The following is a 26,381-nucleotide window of genomic DNA, read 5'->3' on the forward strand; positions in this document are numbered from 1 at the left end:
GTACAAGGCATTTAAACTGAAAAAAATAACAGCCAGCCTATGCACAGAACTAAAAACAAACACCTACAAGACGGCATATACTGTATACTCCTTTGATGTCAGCACCACGGATAGCGTCCAATATACTGTGGATTGCAGACTCCAGTAATTATTCAGTAGTTTTCAACACTTCATTCACCAGTGGTCTCCAACCTTTTTGAGCCAAAGACCCATCAGCCAAGAACCAAGGCAATATATATCCCCCACAACCCACCGTTGTGTTGTAAATATATATATTTTTTAAATAAAAATGCTTAAAACGAGATACATATATTTAAAGACACAGGGTTTTTTTGTTGTTATTAGTTATCAATAAAGGGATGGTTTCATCATTGCGCTCTTTGCTTTTCATTTTGCAATGAAGAAGTGTTTAAAACAATCTATTCCGGACAACAATCAATACACAAGGAACACATGTCTTCTGAGCCACAGCAATGATACTAATAAGATTACCACACCTGCCTGCCACTTCAAATTTCCTCACAACATATTTTGCACATTTAACAATGAAGTCCAGATCCATGAGTCATCAGTAGAGCCACACTCAACACACAATTGATGTGAACCTACAGCTAGGCCATTATACTTTAAGTACTGTGTAAATCTATACATTTCAGAGAGTATTTGAATCAATACATTTTGCTTACCTTGTCAGTGTTAGGTAAAGTCTGAGTCCTGCTAAAGGTGTCTCCTCCATTAATACTGATCAGTTCAGCATCTACAGGTGGATAAGGTCCGGGGAAAACCACTACGTCACTCTTGAGTGTGTCTGAGCTGAAACACACGTCATACTGCTGAGTAGCTTTGGAGTAAGACCAGCTCCCGTCAGGATGGGTGGTGATCATCGGGGCGCCGTACCTGCCGAAAGTGCCGTCTGTCTGTCTGTGGCATCTGACGGCTATTAAAGTGATGAGGCTGAGCAGAAAGATGAGTGACACGGCCACAATGGCGATGAGCAGGTACAGGTGTAAGTCGGAGAAGTTCTCCTCCTTTATGGGCACATGTCTGAACTGAGTGTGGATGTCAGCTGTGCTTTCAAGCACCACCACATCAATAGACACAGTAGCTGACAGGGAGGCTTCTCCATGATCACACACCGACACCACCAAGGGGTGACTTTTCAGGTCATTGTCACTCATTCTCCTCTTGGTGCGGATCTCCCCGGTGCTGGTTCCGATCCGGAATAAGTTGTTGTTGTTGTTGCCTTTGGACTCAGACAGGTGATAGGAGAGCAGTGCATTGTATCCAGAGTCTGCGTCTACAGCCCTGATCTTTGCCACAAAGTATCCCGCTTCAGCAGAATAGGGGATGCTCTCACTGTTAACGGAGCTGTGCTCAGAATATGGCGCCAGAATGGTGGGACTGTTGTCATTCTCATCCAGGATAAAAACGTTGACAGTCACGTTGCTGCTGAGTGGAGGAACACCAGAGTCTGTGGCCTGGACTTTAAACTGCAACGTCTTTAACTTCTCGTAGTCAAACGATTGCAAACTGACTATATCTCCACTCTCTGAGTTGATGTTTATCATTGAAGCGATTTGTGTAGATTTTGAAGAACTGTCAATTAAATGATAAGCTGCTTTTGCATTTTCAACTGAATCAGCATCTGTGGTTGTCAAAGTGTAAACATTCGTTCCAGTTGGAGTATTCTCCTTTAGATATACATTAATTACAGGCTCCATGAATCGAGGTGGGTTGTCATTAACATCAGAAACCTGAATGGTGACGACGCTTGTCGTGGACAAAGGAGGACTGCCTTCATCAGTAGCTGTTAGTGTTACAAGATATTGTGAAACAACTTCCCTGTCAAGAAGCCCGTCTACCAGCAACGAGTAGTAGTTTTTATAGTTAGACTTTAAAACAAATGGTACTGATCCAGCAATGTTACACTTTGTTTGGCCATTCTTGCCGCCGTCCTTATCCGTAATTGTCACCATGGCAACCGCCGTGCCTATTTCTGCATCCTCTTTAACCGGACTCATGAGTGATGACACAATGATTTCAGGTGCGTTGTCATTCACGTCGATGACTTCCACTAAAACTTTGCTGTGCGACAAACGAGGAGGATTGCCTTTGTCCCGCACTTGAACACGGATCTCATATGCTTGAGTTTCTTCATAATTAATTTCACCCTTAATGGTGATTTCGCCAGTGTTTTCATTTAGAGTAAATGTATCATCTGCGTTAAAATGTCCTCGTTCTACAAAGGAATAGACCAGATGACCATTTATGCCGTCATCTAAATCAGTAGCAGACAGAGTTACCAGTGTGTTGCCAATATCTGCATTCTCAACAACTTGGACCTTATAGAGGGATTTGCTAAACAAAGGAGAATTGTCGTTTACATCAAGGACGTTTATTTGTATTTGTATGGTGCCTGATTTAGGAGGTTTTCCTCCATCTATGGCAGTGAGCGTGAGCTCAATTACAGCCTGCGTTTCTCGATCTAATGCTTTTTGCAGTACGAGCTCAGCGGAGACTCTACCACTGTTGCTTTGTAAATCCAAAACAAAATAGTCATTCGGGTTTAATTTGTAGGTCTTAACAGAGTTTGCACCCACATCTGCATCGTGAGCTATTGGGAGCGGATGCCTCTCACCAAGAAACGTGTTTTCATACATATTTATTGTTGTTATTTCTTCAAGAAAAACAGGTGCATTGTCATTAATGTCATTAATCACAACCTCAATTCGATGGAGTCTGCGAGGGTTACTCAACGCAGCTTCTATATTTAAAGAGCATTTCATTACATTTGGACATAACTCCTCTCTGTCTATCCTATCGCTAACAACCAATAATCCAGACTCTAAATTAATGTCAAAATACCGTCTTTTGTACCCGGAGGTTATCTGCAGGCTCGTGGATTGAAGTTGCTGCACACTGAGGTTTAAATCCTTAGCAAGGTTCCCCACTGCCGTCCCTTTGTCTACCTCCTCCGATACGGAGTAGGTTATCTGAGCCCTGGTCCAGCCGCACAGACAAAGCAGAATAAAAAACAGGCCCCCGGCCGTATTCCATTGTTCCCGGGATGCCATAGCAACTCAGATAAATAGCAAAATTGTTGTCTTTGGTAAATCCACATCCAGTAAAATCCGTTTAAGTATCCATTCTTGCTGATGTCTTTCTCCGTGTGCTTCGCCTTGACTCTAGCGACGCTTGACCCAGCCCACACGATGACGTTTTCGTTTAGGGAGGGTTTTCTGCACGGCAGACGTGAATATGTTTTGCACGGTCTAGAGGGACATCTTGTGACAGTTATAGAGAAGTGCAACATTAAATAAAAGGATATTTTAAACTTGGGTCCACACCAACGTTTTTATACTCCAACTCTCCAAAAACTAACCAATTCAGCTTGTTGTCTCTTACTAAAAAGTGAAATGCTATTGTTTTTGCATTGTGTTTTCCTTTATACATTTGCCTCTATTTATTTACTTTGCATTACCTATAGAAAGTACAAGGCATTTAAACTGAAAAAAATAACAGCCAGCCTATGCACAGAACTAAAAACAAACACCTACAAGACGGCATATACTGTATACTCCTTTGATGTCAGCACCACGGATAGCGTCCAATATACTGTGGATTGCAGACTCCAGTAATTATTCAGTAGTTTTCAACACTTCATTCACCAGTGGTCTCCAACCTTTTTGAGCCAAAGACCCATCAGCCAAGAACCAAGGCAATATATATCCCCCACAACCCACCGTTGTGTTGTAAATATATATATTTTTTAAATAAAAATGCTTAAAACGAGATACATATATTTAAAGACACAGGGTTTTTTTGTTGTTATTAGTTATCAATAAAGGGATGGTTTCATCATTGCGCTCTTTGCTTTTCATTTTGCAATGAAGAAGTGTTTAAAACAATCTATTCCGGACAACAATCAATACACAAGGAACACATGTCTTCTGAGCCACAGCAATGATACTAATAAGATTACCACACCTGCCTGCCACTTCAAATTTCCTCACAACATATTTTGCACATTTAACAATGAAGTCCAGATCCATGAGTCATCAGTAGAGCCACACTCAACACACAATTGATGTGAACCTACAGCTAGGCCATTATACTTTAAGTACTGTGTAAATCTATACATTTCAGAGAGTATTTGAATCAATACATTTTGCTTACCTTATCGGTGTTAGGTAAAGTCTGAGTCCTGCTAAAGGTGTCTCCTCCATTAATACTGATCAGTTCAGCATCTACAGGTGGATAAGGTCCGGGGAAAACCACTACGTCACTCTTGAGTGTGTCTGAGCTGAAACACACGTCATACTGCTGAGTAGCTTTGGAGTAAGACCAGCTCCCGTCAGGATGGGTGGTGATCATCGGGGCGCCGTACCTGCCGAAAGTGCCGTCTGTCTGTCTGTGGCATCTGACGGCTATTAAAGTGATGAGGCTGAGCAGAAAGATGAGTGACACGGCCACAATGGCGATGAGCAGGTACAGGTGTAAGTCGGAGAAGTTCTCCTCCTTTATGGGCACATGTCTGAACTGAGTGTGGATGTCAGCTGTGCTTTCAAGCACCACCACATCAATAGACACAGTAGCTGACAGGGAGGCTTCTCCATGATCACACACCGACACCACCAAGGGGTGACTTTTCAGGTCATTGTCACTCATTCTCCTCTTGGTGCGGATCTCCCCGGTGCTGGTTCCCATCCGGAATAAGTTGTTGTTGTTGTTGCCTTTGGACTCAGACAGGTGATAGGAGAGCAGTGCATTGTATCCAGAGTCTGCGTCTACAGCCCTGATCTTTGCCACAAAGTATCCCGCTTCAGCAGAATAGGGGATGCTCTCACTGTTAACGGAGCTGTGCTCAGAATATGGCGCCAGAATGGTGGGACTGTTGTCATTCTCATCCAGGATAAAAACGTTGACAGTCACGTTGCTGCTGAGTGGAGGAACACCAGAGTCTGTGGCCTGGACTTTAAACTGCAACGTCTTTAACTTCTCGTAGTCAAACGATTGCAAACTGACTATATCTCCACTCTCTGAGTTGATGTTTATCATTGAAGCGATTTGTGTAGATTTTGAAGAACTGTCAATTAAATGATAAGCTGCTTTTGCATTTTCAACTGAATCAGCATCTGTGGTTGTCAAAGTGTAAACATTCGTTCCAGTTGGAGTATTCTCCTTTAGATATACATTAATTACAGGCTCCATGAATCGAGGTGGGTTGTCATTAACATCAGAAACCTGAATGGTGACGACGCTTGTCGTGGACAAAGGAGGACTGCCTTCATCAGTAGCTGTTAGTGTTACAAGATATTGTGAAACAACTTCCCTGTCAAGAGGCCCGTCTACCAGCAACGAGTAGTAGTTTTTATAGTTAGACTTTAAAACAAATGGTACTGATCCAGCAATTTTACACTTTGTTTGGCCATTCTTGCCGCCGTCCTTATCCGTAATTGTCACCATGGCAACCGCCGTGCCTATTTCTGCATCCTCTTTAACCGGACTCATGAGTGATGACACAATGATTTCAGGTGCGTTGTCATTCACGTCGATGACTTCCACTAAAACTTTGCTGTGCGACAAACGAGGAGGATTGCCTTTGTCCCGCACTTGAACACGGATCTCATATGCTTGAGTTTCTTCATAATTAATTTCACCCTTAATGGTGATTTCGCCAGTGTTTTCATTTAGAGTAAATGTATCATCTGCGTTAAAATGTCCTCGTTCTACAAAGGAATAGACCAGATGACCATTTATGCCGTCATCTAAATCAGTAGCAGACAGAGTTACCAGTGTGTTGCCAATATCTGCATTCTCAACAACTTGGACCTTATAGAGGGATTTGCTAAACAAAGGAGAATTGTCGTTTACATCAAGGACGTTTATTTGTATTTGTATGGTGCCTGATTTAGGAGGTTTTCCTCCATCTATGGCAGTGAGCGTGAGCTCAACTACAACCTGCGTTTCTCGATCTAATGCTTTTTGCAGTACGAGCTCAGCGGAGACTCTACCACTGTTGCTTTGTAAATCCAAAACAAAATAGTCATTCGGGTTTAATTTGTAGGTCTTAACAGAGTTTGCACCCACATCTGCATCGTGAGCTATTGGGAGCGGATGCCTCTCACCAAGAAACGTGTTTTCATACATATTTATTGTTGTTACTTCTTCAAGAAAAACAGGTGCATTGTCATTAATGTCATTAATCACAACCTCAATTCGATGGAGTCTGCGAGGGTTACTCAACACAGCTTCTATATTTAAAGAGCATTTCATTACATTTGGACATAACTCCTCTCTGTCTATCCTATCGCTAACAACCAATAATCCAGACTCTAAATTAATGTCAAAATACCGTTTTTTGTACCCGGAGGTTATCTGCAGGCCCGTGGATTGAAGTTGCTGCACACTGAGGTTTAAATCCTTAGCAAGGTTCCCCACTGCCGTCCCTTTGTCTACCTCCTCCGATACGGAGTAGGTTATCTGAGCCCTGGTCCAGCCGCACAGACAAAGCAGAATAAAAAACAGGCCCTCAGCTGTATTCCAATGTTCCCGGGATGCCATAGCAACTCAGATAAATAGCAAAATTGTTGTCTTTGGTACATCCACATTCAGTAAAATCCGTTTAAGTATCCATTTTTGCTGATGTCTTTCTCCGTGTGCCTCGCCTTGACTCTAGCGACGCTTGACCCAGCCCACACGATGACGTTTTCGTTTAGGGAGGGTTTTCTGAACGGCAGACGTGGATATTTTTTGCACGGTCTAGAGGGACATCTTGTGACAGTTATAGAGAAGTGCAACATTAAATAAAAGGATATTTTAAACGTGGGTCTACACCAACGTTTTTATACTCCAACTCTCCAAAACTAACCGATTCAGCTTGTTGTCTCTTACTAAAAAGTGAAATGCTGTTGTTTTTGCATTGTGTTTTCTTTTATACATTTGCCTCTATTTATTTACTTTACGTTACCTATAGAAAGTACAAGGCATTTAAACTGAAAAAAATAACAGCCAGCCTATGCACAGAACTAAAAACAAACACCTACAAGACGGCATATACTGTATACTCCATTGATGTCAGCACCACGGATAGCGTCCAATATACTGTGGATTGCAGACTCCAGTAATTATTCAGTAGTTTTCAACACTTCATTCACCAGTGGTCACCAACCTTTTTGAGCCAAAGACCCATCAGCCATGAACCAAGGCAATATATATCCCCCACAACCCACCGTTGTGTTGTAAATATATATATTTTTTAAATAAAAATGCTTAAAACGAGATACATATATTTGTAAAGACACAGGTTTTTTTGTTATTAGTTATCAATAAAGGGATGGTTTCATCATTGCGCTCTTTGCTTTTCATCTTGCAATGAAGAAGTGTTTAAAACAATCTATTCCGGACAACAATCAATACACAAGGAACACATGTCTTCTGAGCCACAGCAATGACACTAATAAGATTACCACACCTGCCTGCTACTTCAAATTTTCTCACAACATATTTTGCACATTTCACAATGAAGTCCAGATCCATGAGTCATCAGTAGAGCCACAATCAACACACAATTGATGTGAACCTAGAGCTAGGCCATTATACTTTAAGTACTGTGTAAATGTATACATTTCAGAGAGTATCTGAATCAATACATTTTGCTTACCTTATCGGTGTTAGGTAAAGTCTGAGTCCTGCTAAAGGTGTCTCCTCCATTAATACTGATCAGTTCAGCATCTACAGGTGGATAAGGTCCGGGGAAAACCACTACGTCACTCTTGAGTGTGTCTGAGCTGAAACACACGTCATACTGCTGAGTAGCTTTGGAGTAAGACCAGCTCCCGTCAGGATGGGTGGTGATCATCGGGGCGCCGTACCTGCCGAAAGTGCCGTCTGTCTGTCTGTGGCATCTGACGGCTATTAAAGTGATGAGGCTGAGCAGAAAGATGAGTGACACGGCCACAATGGCGATGAGCAGGTACAGGTGTAAGTCGGAGAAGTTCTCCTCCTTTATGGGCACATGTCTGAACTGAGTGTGGATGTCAGCTGTGCTTTCAAGCACCACCACATCAATAGACACAGTAGCTGACAGGGAGGCTTCTCCATGATCACACACCGACACCACCAAGGGGTGACTTTTCAGGTCATTGTCACTCATTCTCCTCTTGGTGCGGATCTCCCCGGTGCTGGTTCCGATCCGGAAGAGATTGTTGTTGTTGCCTTTGGGCTCAGACAGGTGATAGGAGAGCAGTGCATTGTATCCAGAGTCTGCGTCTACAGCCCTGATCTTTGCCACAAAGTATCCCGCTTCAGCAGAATAGGGGATGCTCTCACTGTTAACGGAGCTGTGCTCAGAATATGGCGCCAGAATGGTGGGACTGTTGTCATTCTCATCCAGGATAAAAACATTGACAGTCACGTTGCTGCTGAGCGGAGGAACACCAGAGTCTGTGGCCTGAACTTTAAACTGGAACGTCTTTAACTTCTCATAGTCAAACGACTGCAAACTGACTATATCTCCACTCTCTGAGTTGATGTTTATCATTGTAGTTAGAGGCATGGAGTCAGTGCTACTTTGTACAAATGAATAACTCACTTGCCCATTTTGATCAATGTCGTCATCAACTGCGGTGACTTTATGTATTACTGATCCAGGTGAACTATTTTCTTTGATGTAAACATTAATGATTGGCTCTGAGAAGTGAGGCGGGTTGTCATTAACATCTGAGATGTGCACATTAATAAGACTGGTGCTGGACAGAGGTGGACTTCCTTCATCATTTGCAGTGATGCTAATATTGTACATAGATACAGTCTCTCTGTCAAGAGAACCATCAACAACTAAGGAATAGGAATTTTTATAATTTGACTCCAGTTTAAAAGGCACATTGTTGTTAATTCGACTGTGCACCAAACCATTTTTACCTGCATCTTTGTCCAACACAGAGACAATTGCAATGGCAGTTCCAATCGTTGCATCTTCTTTCACTGTGTTTAACAATGATGTCACTGAAATTTCAGGGGCGTTGTCATTGACATCCAAAACTTCTATTAATAATTTGGTGTGAGAGGTTAAGGGGGAAGAGCCTCCATCTCTAGCTTGGACTCTAAGCTCAAATGCATTTGTTTCTTCGAAATCAATATTTTTTTTGTTTCTTACCGTTCCGGTTTTTTCATCAATAGAGAACATATTTGTTTGTTTCTCCCTTCCTCCTGCATTAAAAAAATAGAACACATGTCCGTTTTGTTCTGCATCTAAATCAGTAGCATTTAATGTTATTATTGATGTGCCAATTTCAGCATTCTCATAGATTGTAGCTTTGTATAGACTTTGACTGAATACAGGAGCGTTATCATTACTGTCTAACACATTGACAACAATAGTCATAGTTCCTGATTTAGCTGGTGTTCCTCCATCAAAAGCAGTCAACGTGAGTGAAATCACAGGCTGTTTTTCTCGGTCTAAAAGCCGCTGAAGCACTAACTCTGGTGTTGCACTTTCTCCTTTGTGTGACTCAAGGGACAAATGTTGATTTGGACTGAGCTTGTATGAATGTACTGTATTTTTACCGACGTCTGCGTCATGAGCTGGATGCAGGAGGAATTTAGTTCCCACTGCTGTGTTCTCACTGACATTTAACAACTGAAACTGGCTAGAAAATGACGGGTTGTTGTCATTTACGTCTAATATTATGATTTCAACACGGTACAGTTTTAAAGGATTATTAATCACAGCCTCCACGCTGAGTGAACATTTGGATTGGTCTCCACACAGTTCCTCTCGATCTATTCTCTCATTAACAAAGAGGACACCAGTCCTTAGGTTTACCTCCAAATATTTCTTCTTTCCTCCTGCAACGATCTGAAACAGGCGGGACTCCAACTCATGCACGTTCAGGTTCAAATCCTTAGCAATGTTCCCCACAACGGTCCCCACGTTCACCTCCTCCGCCACAGAGTAAGAGAGCTGGCCGCACACCGCTTCCCAGTAACACTCCAGCAGCACAAAGAGCACAAATATCCGCACTGATCTCCATCTTCCTGCAGCATTCATCGTTCCATATATCCACGTAAGGCATATACCGAATATGGCCAAATACTGTACGAAAATGTATATCCAAAATAGAAGAAATATGTCAGCAGACAGTGCAGTAAAAAATGCGTGTCGAGGTCTTCTCTCTCACTGCGTGATCTCTTTGTCTCACTTGGTTGGGAATGTCACCCTCCTGCCTGGGAGGAGTCCAGACCAACCGAATATGTTTTGACAGAATCACGGTCTCTAGCCTCCTCTAGTGGACACTTGTCATAACTACATGTGACACCAACACGACTTTACCATTCAGTACTTGCTTGCATCAAATGTTTACTTTTGCACTAATAAAGTCACATTCTGTAAAAGTGAGCACGTTTATTAATTGTGTTGGTAATTTCAAAATTTCTCATTTAAAATCTTTTTTTTTTTTTTTTTGGTAAAATACAAGCTGTAGAAAATGGATGGATGGACAAGTTAAATACTCCCTATGTAAAAAAAAAATCATTATTTTTTTTTTTTTAAACCAAAATATTGCACCATTCTCAACCACAAGTAGTGATGACAATATTTTAATTTAAATAGACCAACACATTCAAATCCATGCAGGGTCTGGTGTACCGTAATGTTATTGAAGCAATATGTTTCTATTGATTATCAATGATCCGTTTCAGCAATGTAGGACTACCGTTGTGTTTTTAGTCTTGAGAACTCAGTATGTGATCAGTCCCATGGACTGCAACAAATACATTTAACACAACACCGCTGTCAATTCATGACTCAAAATTAGATCATAGTGGAATCATAGAATAGAATAGACATTATTGTCATTATATTTGCATATAACGAGATTAAAGACTCCAATTTAAGGTGCGGTTTTGGGAACAAATATGGGGTGAAATAAATAACACAAGAGGTAATAAAGGAAAAACTAACAATTGAAATAAACAGACTACTATCCAATAAGAATAACAAGCAACCCTGTACAGTATAGAAAACACTGTATAAAAACAAAATACTGTACAATATACAGCACAAGACAATCATCAAATACTGTATGCAAATAGCAAATCACTACTTGGAGTATTGGTGTTACAACACAATTGATATGCACTTGTAAACAGTATTGTTTATTCACTTAAACAATTAGTATTGTTAAGAAATTGTCTTACCTTATCAGTATTTGGCAAACAATACTGGAAGTAAAATATGTTATGCTCTTTTACTTTATCTGTGTTTACAGCAATAAAGATAAATAAATAAATAAATTAGCCAACTAAGAAGTATACATACATCTGTAACAAACACAAGGAGTCACTAGTGGTTCAAATTTAGAAAAATAAAATACATTACTCTGTAAATGTTTTATATCACCGATAATATAATTTATGACACTATAGTAAGACAAAAAACAGCGTGCCTCCCTTAATAATGCGAGAACATGTTTAACATCTGGTAAAATGGTTTTCCCTATTATTAATAACTACTTCAGTATTTAATATTTTTTGGGTAAATCTCCATAATTGGGACATGCCCACTGTCACTGAAATCATACGTTATTTCCCTTCAACTTATTCAAGTGAATAACCCAAGGATCTTTGACATCTTAAATGAAAATATTGACTTACCTTGTCAGTGTTAGGTAAAGTCTGAGTCCTGCTAAAGGTGTCTCCTCCATTAATACTGATCAGTTCAGCATCTACAGGTGGATAAGGTCCGGGGAAAACCACTACGTCACTCTTGAGTGTGTCTGAGCTGAAACACACGTCATACTGCTGAGTAGCTTTGGAGTAAGACCAGCTCCCGTCAGGATGGGTGGTGATCATCGGGGCGCCGTACCTGCCGAAAGTGCCGTCTGTCTGTCTGTGGCATCTGACGGCTATTAAAGTGATGAGGCTGAGCAGAAAGATGAGTGACACGGCCACAATGGCGATGAGCAGGTACAGGTGTAAGTCGGAGAAGTTCTCCTCCTTTATGGGCACATGTCTGAACTGAGTGTGGATGTCAGCTGTGCTTTCAAGCACCACCACATCAATAGACACAGTAGCTGACAGGGAGGCTTCTCCATGATCACACACCGACACCACCAAGGGGTGACTTTTCAGGTCATTGTCACTCATTCTCCTCTTGGTGCGGATCTCCCCGGTGCTGGTTCCCATCCGGAAGAGATTGTTGTTGTTGTTGCCTTTGGACTCAGACAGGTGATAGGAGAGCAGTGCATTGTATCCAGAGTCTGCGTCTACAGCCCTGATCTTTGCCACAAAGTATCCCGCTTCAGCAGAATAGGGGATGCTCTCACTGTTAACGGAGCTGTGCTCAGAATATGGCGCCAGAATGGTGGGACTGTTGTCGTTCTCATCCAGGATAAAAACATTGACAGTCACGTTGCTGCTGAGTGGAGGAACACCAGAGTCCGTGGCCTGAACTTTAAACTGGAACGTATTTAACTTTTCATAGTCAAACGACTGCAAACTGACTATATCTCCACTGTTGATGTTTATCATTGTAGTTAGTGGCATGGAGTCAGTGCTACTTTGTACAAATGCATAACTCACTCGCCCATTTTGATCAATGTCGTCATCAACTGCAGTCACTCTATGAATTACTGATCCTGGTGGACTATTTTCGTTGATGTAAATATTAATGATTGGTTCTGAGAAATGAGGCGGGTTGTCATTAACATCTGAGATGTGCACATTAATAAGACTGGTGCTGGACAGAGGTGGGTTTCCTTCATCAGTTGCAGTGATGCTAATATTGTACATAGATACACTCTCTCTGTCAAGAGGACCATCAACAACTAAAGAATATGAATTCCTATAATTTGACTCCAGTTTAAAAGGCACATTGTTGTTGATTTTACTTTTCACCAAACCATTTTTACCTCCATCTTTGTCCAACACAGAGACAATTGCAATGGCAGTTCCAATCGTTGCATCTTCTTTCACTGTGTTTAACAATGATGTCACTGAAATTTCAGGGGCGTTGTCATTGACATCTAAAACTTCTATTAACAATTTGGTGTGTGAAATCCTCGGAAAAACAGCCCTATCAGTGGCTTGAACTCGAATATCAAAACGATTCTTGTCTTCAAAGTTTAATTGTTTTATGTTTGTAACAGTTCCACTTGTTTTGTCAATAGCAAATAAACCATTCTGTTTCCCTCTGCCCACTTCACTGAAAGAATACATGACTTGCCCATTTTGTCCTGCGTCTAAGTCAGTGGCATTTAGTGTTATTATCGACGTACCTATGTCAATATTTTCATATACACTAGCTTTATATAACTGTTGACTGAATACAGGAGCGTTATCATTAATGTCCAATACATTGACAACAATAGTCATCGTTCCTGATTTAGCTGGTGTTCCTCCATCAGTAGCAGTCAATGTGAGTGTGATCTTGGGCTGTTTCTCTCGGTCTAAAAGCTTCTGAAGCACTAATTCTGCTGTTGCACTTTCTCCTTTATGTACATTAAGAGAGAAATGCTCATTCTGACTGAGCTTGTATGAATTTACTGTATTTTTACCAACGTCTGCATCAAGAGCCGCATGCAGAGGGAATGTTGTGCCCACCTCTGTGATTTCTGTGATATTTAACACTTGCATTTTGCTAATAAATATAGGATTATTGTCATTTACATCTACAATTATGATCTCAATTCGATACAGTTTCAACGGATTATTAATCACAGCTTCTACGCTGAGGGAACATTTGGATTGGTCTCCCCACAGTTCCTCTCGATCTATTCTCTCATTAACATAGAGGACACCAGTCTTTAAGTTTACCTCCAAATATTTCTTCTTGCCAGTCCAAACGATCTGAAACATGCGGGACTCCAAATCCTGGACGTTTAGGTTCAAATCCTTAGCAATGTTCCCCACAACGGTCCCCACGTTCACCTCCTCCGCCACAGAGTAAGAGAGCTGGCCGCACACCGCTTCCCAGTAACACTCCAGCAGCACAAAGAGCACAAAAATCCGCACTGAGCTCCATCTTTTTGCAGCATTCATCATTCCATACATCCACTCAAGGCATAAAAAGGATGACCAACACCTTCCGAAAATATATATCCAAAAATAGAAGAAATATGTCGACAGACATGCAGAAAAAAATTCTTGTCGATGTCTTCTCTCTCATCCACTAATCTCTTTGTTTCACTCGGAGGGGAGCGACGTCCTCCTCTCTGGGAGGAGTCCAGACCAACCCACGAACGTCTTTTACAATATCATGGTCTCTATTGCCCTCTAGTGGTCACCTTCCATAAGTACATACAACACCATCAAGGCAATACAGTAGTTTTGTCTGCAATTATACATGATCTATTTACATTTTACACTAATAGAACCACATTCTACAGGTAGCATCATTTGTTTTATATTTGTCTCTTCGGGATTCGTTGTAATTTAAGATTGTTTTTTTCTGTTTTTAAGGGAAGCCAAATAATATACAAAGAAGAAAACATTGACACATGTGGTTGTTATAACATGTAAGTGCCATTATATTCATAAACATTAGAAGCCCTATAAACTCAAAAAAGGTGTTTGAAGTATCACACTGAGTAACAGGTGTAGACTGTGTCTAAATATAATTTCTATTAATCAGTTTTTGTCTTCCATGCATAGCACATTTTTTAATCTTATTAAAATCACATAATCAGCACCATGGAGAGGGACATATACAATAAGAACCAACACTGTGAGGTTCAGTGTAAAATTTCCTCAACATTTTTAAAGTAGAATGATCAATTGTTTTAGTCTGTTTTGTATTTCGACAATACTAGCAAGTTCACAAAATCTGGTTTGTATATTTCATTAAGACACCTTTGTATCCATCAACAGCAATAGTCCTCTAACCTTCTCTGTGCTTTGTAAAAAACAAACAAACATGTACAATACTGAAGCACCTATTCGACTTTATCTTAGGAAACATGGCAACCAACAGGTTTGTAAGTGACTGAAAAAAACATAAGTACTAAGATGTAACAGTTGTAAGAAAGACACAGACCAATATAACTTACTGTTGTAAAACTTCAAATTAATCACTGTCTGAAATATATAATATACATCTCCCATTAACTATATTGCCGGTGAGACAAAGCACAGCGTTTAAAATCATTCTCAGTGCAAGGGGAAAAAAAAAGGACATTACTGTTCTCAGTGCAGACATGTTATTTTCCCTCAAACTATTCAAAACAATATATCAACACATCTACGGTGTATTGGACTCACCTTATCAGTGTTAGGTAAAGTCTGAGTCCTGCTAAAGGTGTCTCCTCCATTAATACTGATCAGTTCAGCATCTACAGGTGGATAAGGTCCGGGGAAAACCACTACGTCACTCTTGAGTGTGTCTGAGCTGAAACACACGTCATACTGCTGAGTAGCTTTGGAGTAAGACCAGCTCCCGTCAGGATGGGTGGTGATCATCGGGGCGCCGTACCTGCCGAAAGTGCCGTCTGTCTGTCTGTGGCATCTGACGGCTATTAAAGTGATGAGGCTGAGCAGAAAGATGAGTGACACGGCCACAATGGCGATGAACAGGTACAGGTGTAAGTCGGAGAAGTTCTCCTCCTTTATGGGCACATGTCTGAACTGAGTGTGGATGTCAGCTGTGCTTTCAAGCACCACCACATCAATAGACACAGTAGCTGACAGGGAGGCTTCTCCATGATCACACACCGACACCACCAAGGGGTGACTTTTCAGGTCATTGTCACTCATTCTCCTCTTGGTGCGGATCTCCCCGGTGCTAGTTCCGATCCGGAATAAGTTGTTGTTGTTGCCTTTGGACTCAGACAGGTGATAGGAGAGCAGTGCATTGTATCCAGAGTCTGCGTCTACAGCCCTGATCTTTGCCACAAAGTATCCCGCTTCAGCAGAATAGGGGATGCTCTCACTGTTAACGGAGCTGTGCTCAGAATATGGCGCCAGAATGGTGGGACTGTTGTCATTCTCATCCAGGATAAAAACATTGACAGTCACGTTGCTGCTGAGTGGAGGAACACCAGAGTCTGTGGCCTGAACTTTAAACTGGAACGTCTTTAACTTCTCATAGTCAAACGAATGCAAACTGACTATATCTCCACTCTCTGAGTTGATGTTTATCATTGTAGTTAGTGGCATGGAGTCAGTGCTACTTTGTACAAATGCATAACTTACTCGCGCATTTTGATCAATGTCGTCATCAACTGCAGTCACTCTATGAATTACTGATCCTGGTGGACTATTTTCTTTGATGTAGACATTAATGATTGGCTCTGAGAAGTGAGGCGGGTTGTCATTAACATCTGAGATGTGCACATTAATAAGACTGGTGCTGGACAGAGGTGGACTTCCTTCATCAGTTGCAGTGATGCTAATATCGTACATAGATACAGTCTCTCTGTCAAGAGGACCATCAACAACTAAAGAATATGAATTCCTATAATTTGACTCGAGTTTAAAGGGCACATTGTTGCTAATTTTACTGTGCACCAAACCATTTTTACCTCCATCTTTGTCCAACACAGAGACAATTGCAATGGCAGTTCCAGTTGTTGCATCTTCTTTCACTGTGTTTAACAATGATGTCACTGAAATTTCAGGGGCGTTGTCATTGACATCTAAAACTTCTATTAACAGTTTGGTGTGAGATGTTTGCGGAGGAGAACCTCCATCTATGGCTTTTACTCTAAGCTCAAATCTATTAATTTCTTCAAAGTCAATATTTCTTTTGTTTGTTACAGTTCCATTTTTTTCATCAATTGAGAACATATTTGTTTGTTCATCTCTTCCTCCTGCAGTGAAATAATACATGACTTGTCCATGCTGTCCTGCATCTAAATCAGTAGCATTTAGTGTTATTATTGATGTACCAATTTTAATATTCTCATATATTGTAGCTTTGTATAGACTTTGACTGAATACAGGAGCATTGTCATTGGTATCCAGTACATTGACAACAATAGTCATCGTTCCTGATTTAGCTGGTGTTCCTCCATCAATAGCAGTCAATGTGAGCGTGACCACGGACTGTCTTTCTCGGTCTAAAAGCCTTTGAAGCACCAATTCTGGCGTTGCAATTTCTCCTTTATGTGACTCAAGAATAAAATTGTCATTTTGACTGAGCTTGTAAGAATTTATGGTATTTTTACCAACATCTGCGTCATGAGGTGGATGCAGAGGGAATTTAGTTCCCACTGCCGTGTTCTCAGTAATGTTCAACATCTCAAATTGTGGAAAAAACAAAGGATGATTGTCATTTACGTCTAATATTGTAATTTCAATACGGTACAGTTTTAAAGGATTATTAATCACAGCCTCTACACTGAGTGAACATTTGGATTGGTCTCCACACAGTTCCTCTCGATCTATTCTCTCATTAACAAAGAGGACTCCAGTCTTTAGGTTTACCTCCAAATATTTCCTCTTGCCTCCTGCAACGATCTGAAACATGCGGGACTCCAAATCCTGGACGTTTAGGTTCAAATCCTTAGCAATGTTCCCCACAACGGTCCCCACATTCACCTCCTCCGCCACAGAGTAAGAGAGCTGGCCGCACACCGCTTCCCAGTAACACTCCAGCAGCACAAAGAGCACGAACATCCGCACCGAGCTCCATTTTCCTGCAGCATTCATCATTCCATACATCCACATTAAGCATAAAAAAGGATGCTCAATATTGTCCAAAAATATATATCCAAATTAGAAAAATATATCGTCAGACAGACAGTGCAGTCAGAAATGCTTGTCGTGATCTCCTCTAGCATTGTCTAATTTCTTTGTTTCCCTCGGATGGAAGGACGTCCTACTCTCTGGGAGGAGTCCTTGCCAACCGCATTACATGTTTACAGTGTCCTGGTCAATGTTGCCCTCTAGTGGATTTTTTATATAACTACACTCAACACAAACACTATATTAATCATAAGGTGGAGATAAAGCTATATGGTCAGTGATTACTATCCCACTAATAAAGAAACACTCCATAAGTGACAATATGCATGTGGACATTATGCTTGTACTTAAGATTTAAAAAGTTTTTATTTTTATTTAATTTTTTTCCATCCTATGTTCATAGTTAAAAACATGCATAACCAACATTTACAAAGTCGCTTTTTATTAAAAAATATGTACCTTTTACTCCCACAAGACACAATTCACACTATTTTAATTTCAATTTAGGACAAATTAAAATCCTGCATATGCAATATCCCAATGTGTAAAAGCCATCGATTGTGTCCACGATTAATTCCTAAATGGAAGAACACCTGTTTTAGTTGTATGAAAACAACAACCAAAACACACAATCAGCACGCGGATAGCGAGGCACATCAACTATGCACTCAACATCTCAATATAATTATTAGTCTGTATTCAATTCATGAACTGAGTACTAACATGTAAGAAATCTGAGCTTGCTGACATTAAGCATATTTTAATTAAAAATACATTAACTTGTAAACAGTAATATTGTTGTTACCATCTCAGTATGCGTTTGTAAACCAACAGTCTTTCTAAACAAGGTTTTTCATTTTTTTTAGACACTATTATAACCAGACATTTTTTTGTTGGCTGTTTTAAAATAACCCCATCCATCCATTTTTCTACCACTTATTCCCTTTTGGTGTTGCGGGGGGCGCTGGCGCCTATATCAGTTACAATCTTAAAATAACCCTAAACTACTAAAAGGTCAAACATTGTGCAAACTCGTGGATACCAACACAACTTAGGGCTAGCTTATTTTTTTTACTTATCATCCATTGAATGTACAATTGGCGAGACACATCACTTAACGAATATCCCACAGTATAGTTGCTTAGAGATAAGTCTGAGTCCTGGTAGGAATATCTTCTCCAATATTACTGCTAACTATAGTTACATGTAAACAAATATTTATTTACATCTGGAGATTTGTTATTTCCACTCAAACTATTGCAGTTTACCACACAAACATGGGACGTGAGAATAAAATGCATCATAAAGAGAGGATGTATATTGGACTCACCTTATCAGTGTTAGGTAAAGTCTGAGTCCTGGTAAAGGTGTCTCCTCCATTAATACTGATCAGTTCAGCATCTACAGGTGGATAAGGTCCGGGGAAAACCACTACGTCACTCTTGAGTGTGTCTGAGCTGAAACACACGTCATACTGCTGAGTAGCTTTGGAGTAAGACCAGCTCCCGTCAGGATGGGTGGTGATCATCGGGGCGCCGTACCTGCCGAAAGTGCCGTCTGTCTGTCTGTGGCATCTGACGGCTATTAAAGTGATGAGGCTGAGCAGAAAGATGAGTGACACGGCCACAATGGCGATGAGCAGGTACAGGTGTAAGTCAGAGAAGTTCTCCTCCTTTATGGGCACATGTCTGAACTGAGTGTGGATGTCAGCTGTGCTTTCAAGCACCACCACATCAATAGACACAGTAGCTGACAGGGAGGCTTCTCCATGATCACACACCGACACCACCAAGGGGTGACTTTTCAGGTCATTGTCACTCATTCTCCTCTTGGTGCGGATCTCCCCGGTGCTGGTTCCGATCCGGAAGAGGTTGTTGTTGTTGTTGTTGCCTTTGGACTCAGACAGGTGATAGGAGAGCAGTGCATTGTATCCAGAGTCTGCGTCTACAGCCCTGATCTTTGCCACAAAGTATCCCGCTTCAGCAGAATAGGGGATGCTCTCACTGTTAACGGAGCTGTGCTCAGAATATGGCGCCAGAATGGTGGGACTGTTGTCATTCTCATCCAGGATAAAAACATTGACAGTCACGTTGCTGCTGAGTGGAGGAACACCAGAGTCTGTGGCCTGAACTTTAAACTGGAACGTCTTTAACTTCTCATAGTCAAAAGACTGCAAAGTGACTATATCTCCACTCTCTGAGTTGATGTTTATCATTGTAGTTAGTGGCATGGAGTCAGTGCTACTTTGTACAAATGCATAACTCACTCGCCCATTTTGATCAATGTCGTCATCAACTGCAGTCACTCTATGAATTACTGATCCTGGTGGACTATTTTCTTTGATGTAAACATTAATGATTGGCTCTGAGAAGTGAGGCGGGTTGTCATTAACATCTGAGATGTGCACATTAATAAGACTGGTGCTGGACAGAGGTGGACTTCCTTCATCAGTTGCAATGATGCTAATATTGTACATAGATACAGTCTCTCTGTCAAGAGGACCATCAACAACTAAAGAATATGAATTCTTATAATTTGATTCAAGTTTAAAAGGTACATTGTTGTTAAGGTTAATTTGCACCAAACCATTTTTACCTCCATCTTTGTCCAACACAGAGACAATTGCAATGGCAGTTCCAATCGTTGCATCTTCTTTCACTGTGTTTAACAATGATGTCACTGAAATTTCAGGGGCGTTGTCATTGACATCTAAAACTTCTATTAACAATTTGGTGTGAGAGGTTAAGGGAGAAGGGCCTCCATCACTAGCCTGTATTCTAAGCTCAAATGCATTAGTTTCTTCAAAATCAATGTTTTCCTTGTTTCTAACTGTTCCAGTTTTTCCATCAATTGAGAACAAATTTGTCTGTTTCCTTTTACTTCCTTCACTGAAAGAATAAAACACTTGTCCGTTTTGTCCTGCATCTAAATCAGTAGCATTTAATGTTATTATTGATGTGCCAATCCTAACATTCTCATACATTGTAGCTTTGTATAGACTTTGACTGAATACAGGAGCATTGTCATTGATATCCAGTACATTGACAACAATAGTCATAGTTCCTGTTTTAGCTGGTGTTCCTCCATCAATAGCAGTCAATGTGAGTGTGATCCCGGACTGTTTTTCTCGGTCCAAAAGCCGTTGAAGCACTAATTCTGGCGTCACACTTGATCCTTTATGTGCTTCTAGAGAGAAATATTCGTTTTGGCTAAGCTTGTAGGAATTTACGGTATTTTTACCAACGTCTGCGTCATGAGCTGCATGCAGAGGGAATTTTGCTCCTGCTGCGGTTGTCTCACTAATATTTAATACCTGAACATGTTCTGAAAACGAAGGATGATTGTCATTTACATCTAATATTCTAATTTCAATACGGTACAGTTTTAACGGATTATTAATCACAGCCTCTACACTGAGGGAACATTTGGATTGGTCTCCACACAGTTCCTCTCGATCTATCCTCTCATTAACATACAGGATTCCAGTCTTTAGGTTTACCTCCAAATATTTCCTCTTGGTTCTTTCAACGATCTGAAACATGCGGAACTCCAAATCCTGGACGTTTAGGTTCAAATCCTTAGCAATGTTCCCCACAACGGTCCCCACATTCACTTCCTCCGCCACAGAGTAAGAGAGCTGGCCGCACACCGCTTCCCAGTAACACTCCAGCAGCACAAAGAGCACAAACATCCGCACCGAGCTCCATCTTCCTGCAGCATTCATCATTCCCTTATATCCACATAAGGCACCAATATAAAATGTCCAAATGCTGTCCGAAAATATATATCCAAATTAGAAGAAAAAATGTATCAGCAGACAGAAAGTGCAGCCAAGAATGCTGGTGGTGATCTCCTCTCTCACTGTCTAATCTCTTTGTTTCATTTGATAGCAACGACATCCTCCTCTCTGGGAGGAGTCCAGACCAACTACATTGTGTTTACGGTATCCTGGTCTATATTGCCCTCTAGTGGATTTTTTGCATAACTACATTCACAACCAACACCATATTCAACATGGAGCTTGCACAATATGGTCTTTATTTACTTTTCCACTTATAGCGCACAATTACATTAGTGCATGTATATGTCTGTGCACTCAATGTTTGGACTTAATACTTAAGATGATATTTTCAAGAAATATTTGTAAAATAAATGTCCTGTTATTTTCACAAATGGATAATAAATGGGCTTCATGGTGGAAGAGGGGTTAGTGCGTCTGCCTCACAATACGAAGTTCCTGCAGTCCTGGGTTCAAATCCAGGCTGAGGATCTTTCTGTGTGGAGTTTGCATGTTCTCCCCGTGAATGCGTGGGTTCCCTCTGGGTACTCCGGCTTCCTTCCACCTCCAAAGACATGCACCTGGGGATAGGTTGATTGGCAACACTAAATTGGCCCTAGTGTGTGAATGTGAGTGTGAATGTTGTCTGTCTTTCTGTGTTGGCCCTGCGATGAGGTGGCGACTTGTCCAGGGTGTACCCCGCCTTCCGCCCGATTGTAGCTGAGATAGGCGCCAGCGCCCCCCGCGACCCCGAAAGGGAATAAGCGGTAGGAAATGGATGGATGGGATGGATAATAAATGATTTCAAATCTCTTATATGGTGCGGTGGAAACATGCATGTACGCAACATTTACAAATTGTCTTTTTACATAAAGGAAGTAAAACATTACCTCCCAAAAGACACAATTCACGCTGTTATTGTCAATATAAAACACATTAAAATCAGGGATCTGGAGTATCACATTTTGTAAAAGGCACCGACTGTGCTCATGCTTGTTTTTTACATTTAAGAACACTAATTTATGAAAACAACTATTGCAACACACAATCAGCACCATGGATAGTGACAACATCAATATCCTTCACATCTCCATGCATCCATCCATCCATTTTCTACCGCTTATTCCCTTTCGGGGTCGCGGGGGGCGCTGGCGCCTATCTCAGCTACAATCGGGCGGAAGGCAGGGTACACCCTGGACAAGTCGCCACCTCATCGCAGGGCCAACACAGATAGACAGACAACATTCACACTCACATTCACACACTAGGGACCATTTAGTGTTGCCAATCAACCTATCCCCAGGTGTCCAGGGTGTACACCTCCTTCTGCCCGATTGTAGCTGAGATAGGCGCCAGCGCCCCTCGTGATCCCAAAGAAGGGAATAAGCGGTAGAAAATGGATGGATGGATGGATGTTTTAAATAGGTTAAAATCCAATCTGCACGTTGTTAGAATATATAACAAATTGGACCAAGCTATGTTTCTAACAAAGGCAAATCATTATTTCTTCTAGATTTTCCAAAACAAAAATTCTAAAAGACATTCAAAAGACTTTGAAATAACGTTTAAATTTGATTCTACAGATTTTCTAGATTTGCCGGAATACTTTTTTTGAATTTTAATCATAATGAGTTTGAAGAAATATTTCACAAATTTTCTGTGGAAAAAACAGAAGCTGAAATGAAGAATTAAATTAAAATGTTTTTATTATCCTTTACAATTAAAAAAAAAAAACAACATTTACTTGAACATTGATTTAAATAAGAAAGGAAAGGAATTTAAAAGGTAAAAAGGTATATGTATTTAAAAATCATTTTTAAGGTGGTTTTTTTCTCTCTAAAATTGTCTTTCTGAATGTTATAAGCAGCAAAGTAAAATAAAAAATGAATTTATTTAAACAAGTGAAGACCAAGTCTTTAAAATATTGTCTTGGATTTTCAAATTGTATTTAAGTTTTGTCTCTCTTAGAATTAAAAATGTTGAGCAAAGCGAGACCAGCTTGCTAGTAAATAAATTTAATTCAATAAATAGAGGCAGCTCACTGGTAAGTGCTGCTATTTGAGCTATTTTTAGAAACAGGCCAGCGGGCGACTCATCTGGTCCTTACGGGCGACCTGGTGCCCGCAGGCACCACGTTGGCGAACCCTGATATAGATAGTACACGTTTTTTTATCCTAACTTTTGGAATTTTTTGGTGGCAATATTATAACCATCAATTTGTTTATTGAGTGTTTTGACTCAAAAAACTAAATTACTAAGAGGTCACTGATGGTGCAAACAAGTCCAACAAAACTATGTACCTTACTTGCCTGAATATCCTCCAATAATTGGTCAGACAAAGGACTCAATGTAACGCTGGATGTTAAGTATTGAGTGCTGGCAAGAGTATCTCCTTTATTAATTCTAAAGAGTCAAGTGTCAAAAAATATGTATTTTTTAATCAAAATAGGGAATTATTTGGAGACCTGCTATTTTCCCTCAATCACACACACTTTGGACATAAGAGGATGTAGATTGGACTCACCTTATCAGTGTTAGGTAAAGTCTGAGTCCTGTTAAAGGTGTCTCCTCCATTAATACTGATCAGTTCAGCATCTACAGGTGGATAAGGTCCGGGGAAAACCACTACATCACTCTTGAGTGTGTCTGAGCTGAAACACACGTCATACTGCTGAGTAGCTTTGGAGTAAGACCAGCTCCCGTCAGGATGGGTGGTGATCATCGGGGCGCCGTACCTGCCGAAAGTGCCGTCTGTCTGTCTGTGGCATCTGACGGCTATTAAAGTGATGAGGCTGAGCAGAAAGATGAGTGACACGGCCACAATGGCGATGAGCAGGTACAGGTGTAAGTCGGAGAAGTTCTCCTCCTTTATGGGCACATGTCTGAACTGAGTGTGGATGTCAGCTGTGCTTTCAAGCACCACCACATCAATAGACACAGTAGCTGACAGGGAGGCTTCTCCATGATCACACACCGACACCACCAAGGGGTGACTTTTCAGGTCATTGTCACTCATTCTCCTCTTGGTGCGGATCTCCCCGGTGCTGGTTCCGATCCGGAAGAGGTTGTTGTTGTTGTTGCCTTTGGACTCAGACAGGTGATAGGAGAGCAGTGCATTGTATCCAGAGTCTGCGTCTACAGCCCTGATCTTTGCCACAAAGTATCCCGCTTCAGCAGAATAGGGGATGCTCTCACTGTTAACGGAGCTGTGCTCAGAATATGGCGCCAGAATGGTGGGACTGTTGTCATTCTCATCCAGGATAAAAACATTGACAGTCACGTTGCTGCTGAGTGGAGGAACACCAGAGTCCGTGGCCCGGACTTTAAACTGGAACGTATTTAACTTCTCATAGTCAAACGACTGCAAACTGACTATATCTCCACTCTCCGAGTTGATGTTTATCATTGTAGTTAGTGGCATGGAGTCAGTGCTACTTTGTACAAATGCATAACTTACTCGCGCATTTTCATCAATGTCGTCATCAACTGCAGTCACTCTATGAATCACTGATCCTGGTAAACTATTTTCTTTGATGTAAACATTAATGAGGGGCTCTGTGAAGCGAGGTGGGTTGTCATTAACATCTGACACTTGAATATAAACGACACTGGTGCCAGACAGAGGTGGACTTCCTTTATCTATTGCCACAATCGTGACTTTGTAGTGCGGAGCTCTCTCTCTGTCCAGCGGCTTATCCACCAACAGAGAATAATAATTCTTATAGTTTGTTTCGAGCTTAAATGGAGTTTCATTGTGAATCCGTACAGACACGTACCCATTTTCACCCCCATCTTTATCGGAAAGGGACACCAGTGCGAGCGCTGTACCCACACTAGCGTCCTCAAGGACTGCGTTGTGCAGTGACGTCACTGTGACCTCGGGAGCGTTGTCATTGACGTCCAACACCTCCACCAGCACTTTACAATGAGCAGACATTGGAGGGTTGCCCTTATCAGTGGCCTCCACTCTTATCTCATATGCTCTTTTCTCCTCAAAATCAATGTCACCTTTAACCTTAATTATACCTGTTTGACCTTCAATTTCAAAGACGTCCAGCACGCGATCTTGGTCTTTACTTCTCAATGAGTACACAATTTCACCATTTAATCCCTCATCAGCATCAGTGGCGTTCACTGCAATGACCACCATGCCCAATGGGGCATTCTCTCCCAGTGTCGTTTTATATAAAGATTCGCTGAACTTGGGGATGTTGTCGTTGTTGTCTAAAACGTTTACGATGATCTGAGAGGTGCCGGACTTTGATGGGCTGCCTCCATCGACAGCGGTCAGTGTCATGGTGATGACAGGCTGCTTCTCTCGGTCCAGAGCTTTCTTGAGCACCAGCTCAGCAGACACGCCGCTGCCTGCTTTGTGCACCGCTAATGAGAAATGCTCATTTTGGCTTAATTTATATGTGCTGATGCCATTTTTACCCACATCTGCATCACTGGCTTCAGACAATGCAAATTTAACCCCCGGTAATGTGCTCTCCGCAATGTATAAATTCTGCATTCTCGTGGTGAATAACGGCGCATTATCATTGACATCTAAAATATCCACAGCAATGCGATACAGCTTTAAAGGGTTGTTTATCACAGCCTCAACGCCGAGAGAGCATTTCAGCTCCTCTGCACACAGCTCCTCTCGGTCTATCCTTTCATTTACATAAAGAGCTCCAGTCTTTAGATTTACCTCCAGGAATGTCTTCTTTGCCGTGGCAACAATCTGAAACAAACGGGATTCCAGGTCCTGTATATTAATGTTCAAATCCTTGGCAATGTTTCCAACGAGAGAACCCGGGTGCAACTCCTCTGAGATGGAATAAGAGAGCTGCCCAGATGCTGTTTCCAGTAAAATAATCCCCAGAAAGATCCCTAAATAGCTCCAGCTGCAAGGCATATTTTTATCCAATATTGTAAA

The 26,381-nt window shown here is 41.2% G+C and overlaps 6 protein-coding genes and 1 pseudogene across 10 annotated transcripts in view; all 7 read right to left on the reverse strand.

The window, feature by feature from the left end:
- LOC133552588 (protocadherin alpha-C2-like) overlaps positions 1-26,381 on the reverse strand; it is a 248,141-nt gene that overhangs the window by 148,691 nt on the left and 73,069 nt on the right. The gene's annotated exons all lie outside the window — the stretch shown is intronic.
- On the reverse strand, positions 182-3,216 carry LOC133552594 (protocadherin alpha-8-like). Its single transcript, XM_061899875.1, has one exon. It carries the CDS (start codon positions 3,072-3,074, stop codon positions 669-671), a length of 2,406 nt encoding a protein of 801 aa, XP_061755859.1. The 5' UTR covers positions 3,075-3,216; the 3' UTR covers positions 182-668.
- Positions 4,159-7,204, reverse strand: LOC133552590 (protocadherin alpha-8-like; annotated as a pseudogene).
- Positions 7,408-10,440, reverse strand: LOC133552593 (protocadherin alpha-10-like). The gene has a single exon (XM_061899874.1). The coding sequence runs from the start codon at positions 10,049-10,051 to the stop codon at positions 7,646-7,648; it is 2,406 nt and encodes an 801-aa protein (XP_061755858.1). The 5' UTR covers positions 10,052-10,440; the 3' UTR covers positions 7,408-7,645.
- On the reverse strand, positions 11,531-14,452 carry LOC133552320 (protocadherin alpha-10-like). The gene has a single exon (XM_061899544.1). The coding sequence runs from the start codon at positions 14,050-14,052 to the stop codon at positions 11,599-11,601; it is 2,454 nt and encodes an 817-aa protein (XP_061755528.1). The 5' UTR covers positions 14,053-14,452; the 3' UTR covers positions 11,531-11,598.
- Positions 15,119-18,050, reverse strand: LOC133552321 (protocadherin alpha-10-like). Its single transcript, XM_061899545.1, has one exon. The coding sequence runs from the start codon at positions 17,662-17,664 to the stop codon at positions 15,217-15,219; it is 2,448 nt and encodes an 815-aa protein (XP_061755529.1). The 5' UTR covers positions 17,665-18,050; the 3' UTR covers positions 15,119-15,216.
- Positions 18,093-22,238, reverse strand: LOC133552586 (protocadherin alpha-10-like). Its single transcript, XM_061899856.1, has one exon. The coding sequence runs from the start codon at positions 21,407-21,409 to the stop codon at positions 18,983-18,985; it is 2,427 nt and encodes an 808-aa protein (XP_061755840.1). The 5' UTR covers positions 21,410-22,238; the 3' UTR covers positions 18,093-18,982.

Source organism: Nerophis ophidion, linkage group LG05 (genome assembly GCF_033978795.1).
Source record: "Nerophis ophidion isolate RoL-2023_Sa linkage group LG05, RoL_Noph_v1.0, whole genome shotgun sequence".
Taxonomy (NCBI): Eukaryota; Metazoa; Chordata; class Actinopteri; order Syngnathiformes; family Syngnathidae; genus Nerophis; species Nerophis ophidion.

What these genes read in the sequence shown, in the direction of transcription:
- LOC133552594 (XM_061899875.1), bottom strand. Translation starts at nt 3,074, where the DNA reads ATGGCATCCCGGGAACAATGGAATACGGCCGGGGGCCTGTTTTTTATT.
- LOC133552593 (XM_061899874.1), bottom strand. Translation starts at nt 10,051, where the DNA reads ATGAATGCTGCAGGAAGATGGAGATCAGTGCGGATATTTGTGCTCTTT.
- LOC133552320 (XM_061899544.1), bottom strand. Translation starts at nt 14,052, where the DNA reads ATGTATGGAATGATGAATGCTGCAAAAAGATGGAGCTCAGTGCGGATT.
- LOC133552321 (XM_061899545.1), bottom strand. Translation starts at nt 17,664, where the DNA reads ATGTGGATGTATGGAATGATGAATGCTGCAGGAAAATGGAGCTCGGTG.
- LOC133552586 (XM_061899856.1), bottom strand. Translation starts at nt 21,409, where the DNA reads ATGATGAATGCTGCAGGAAGATGGAGCTCGGTGCGGATGTTTGTGCTC.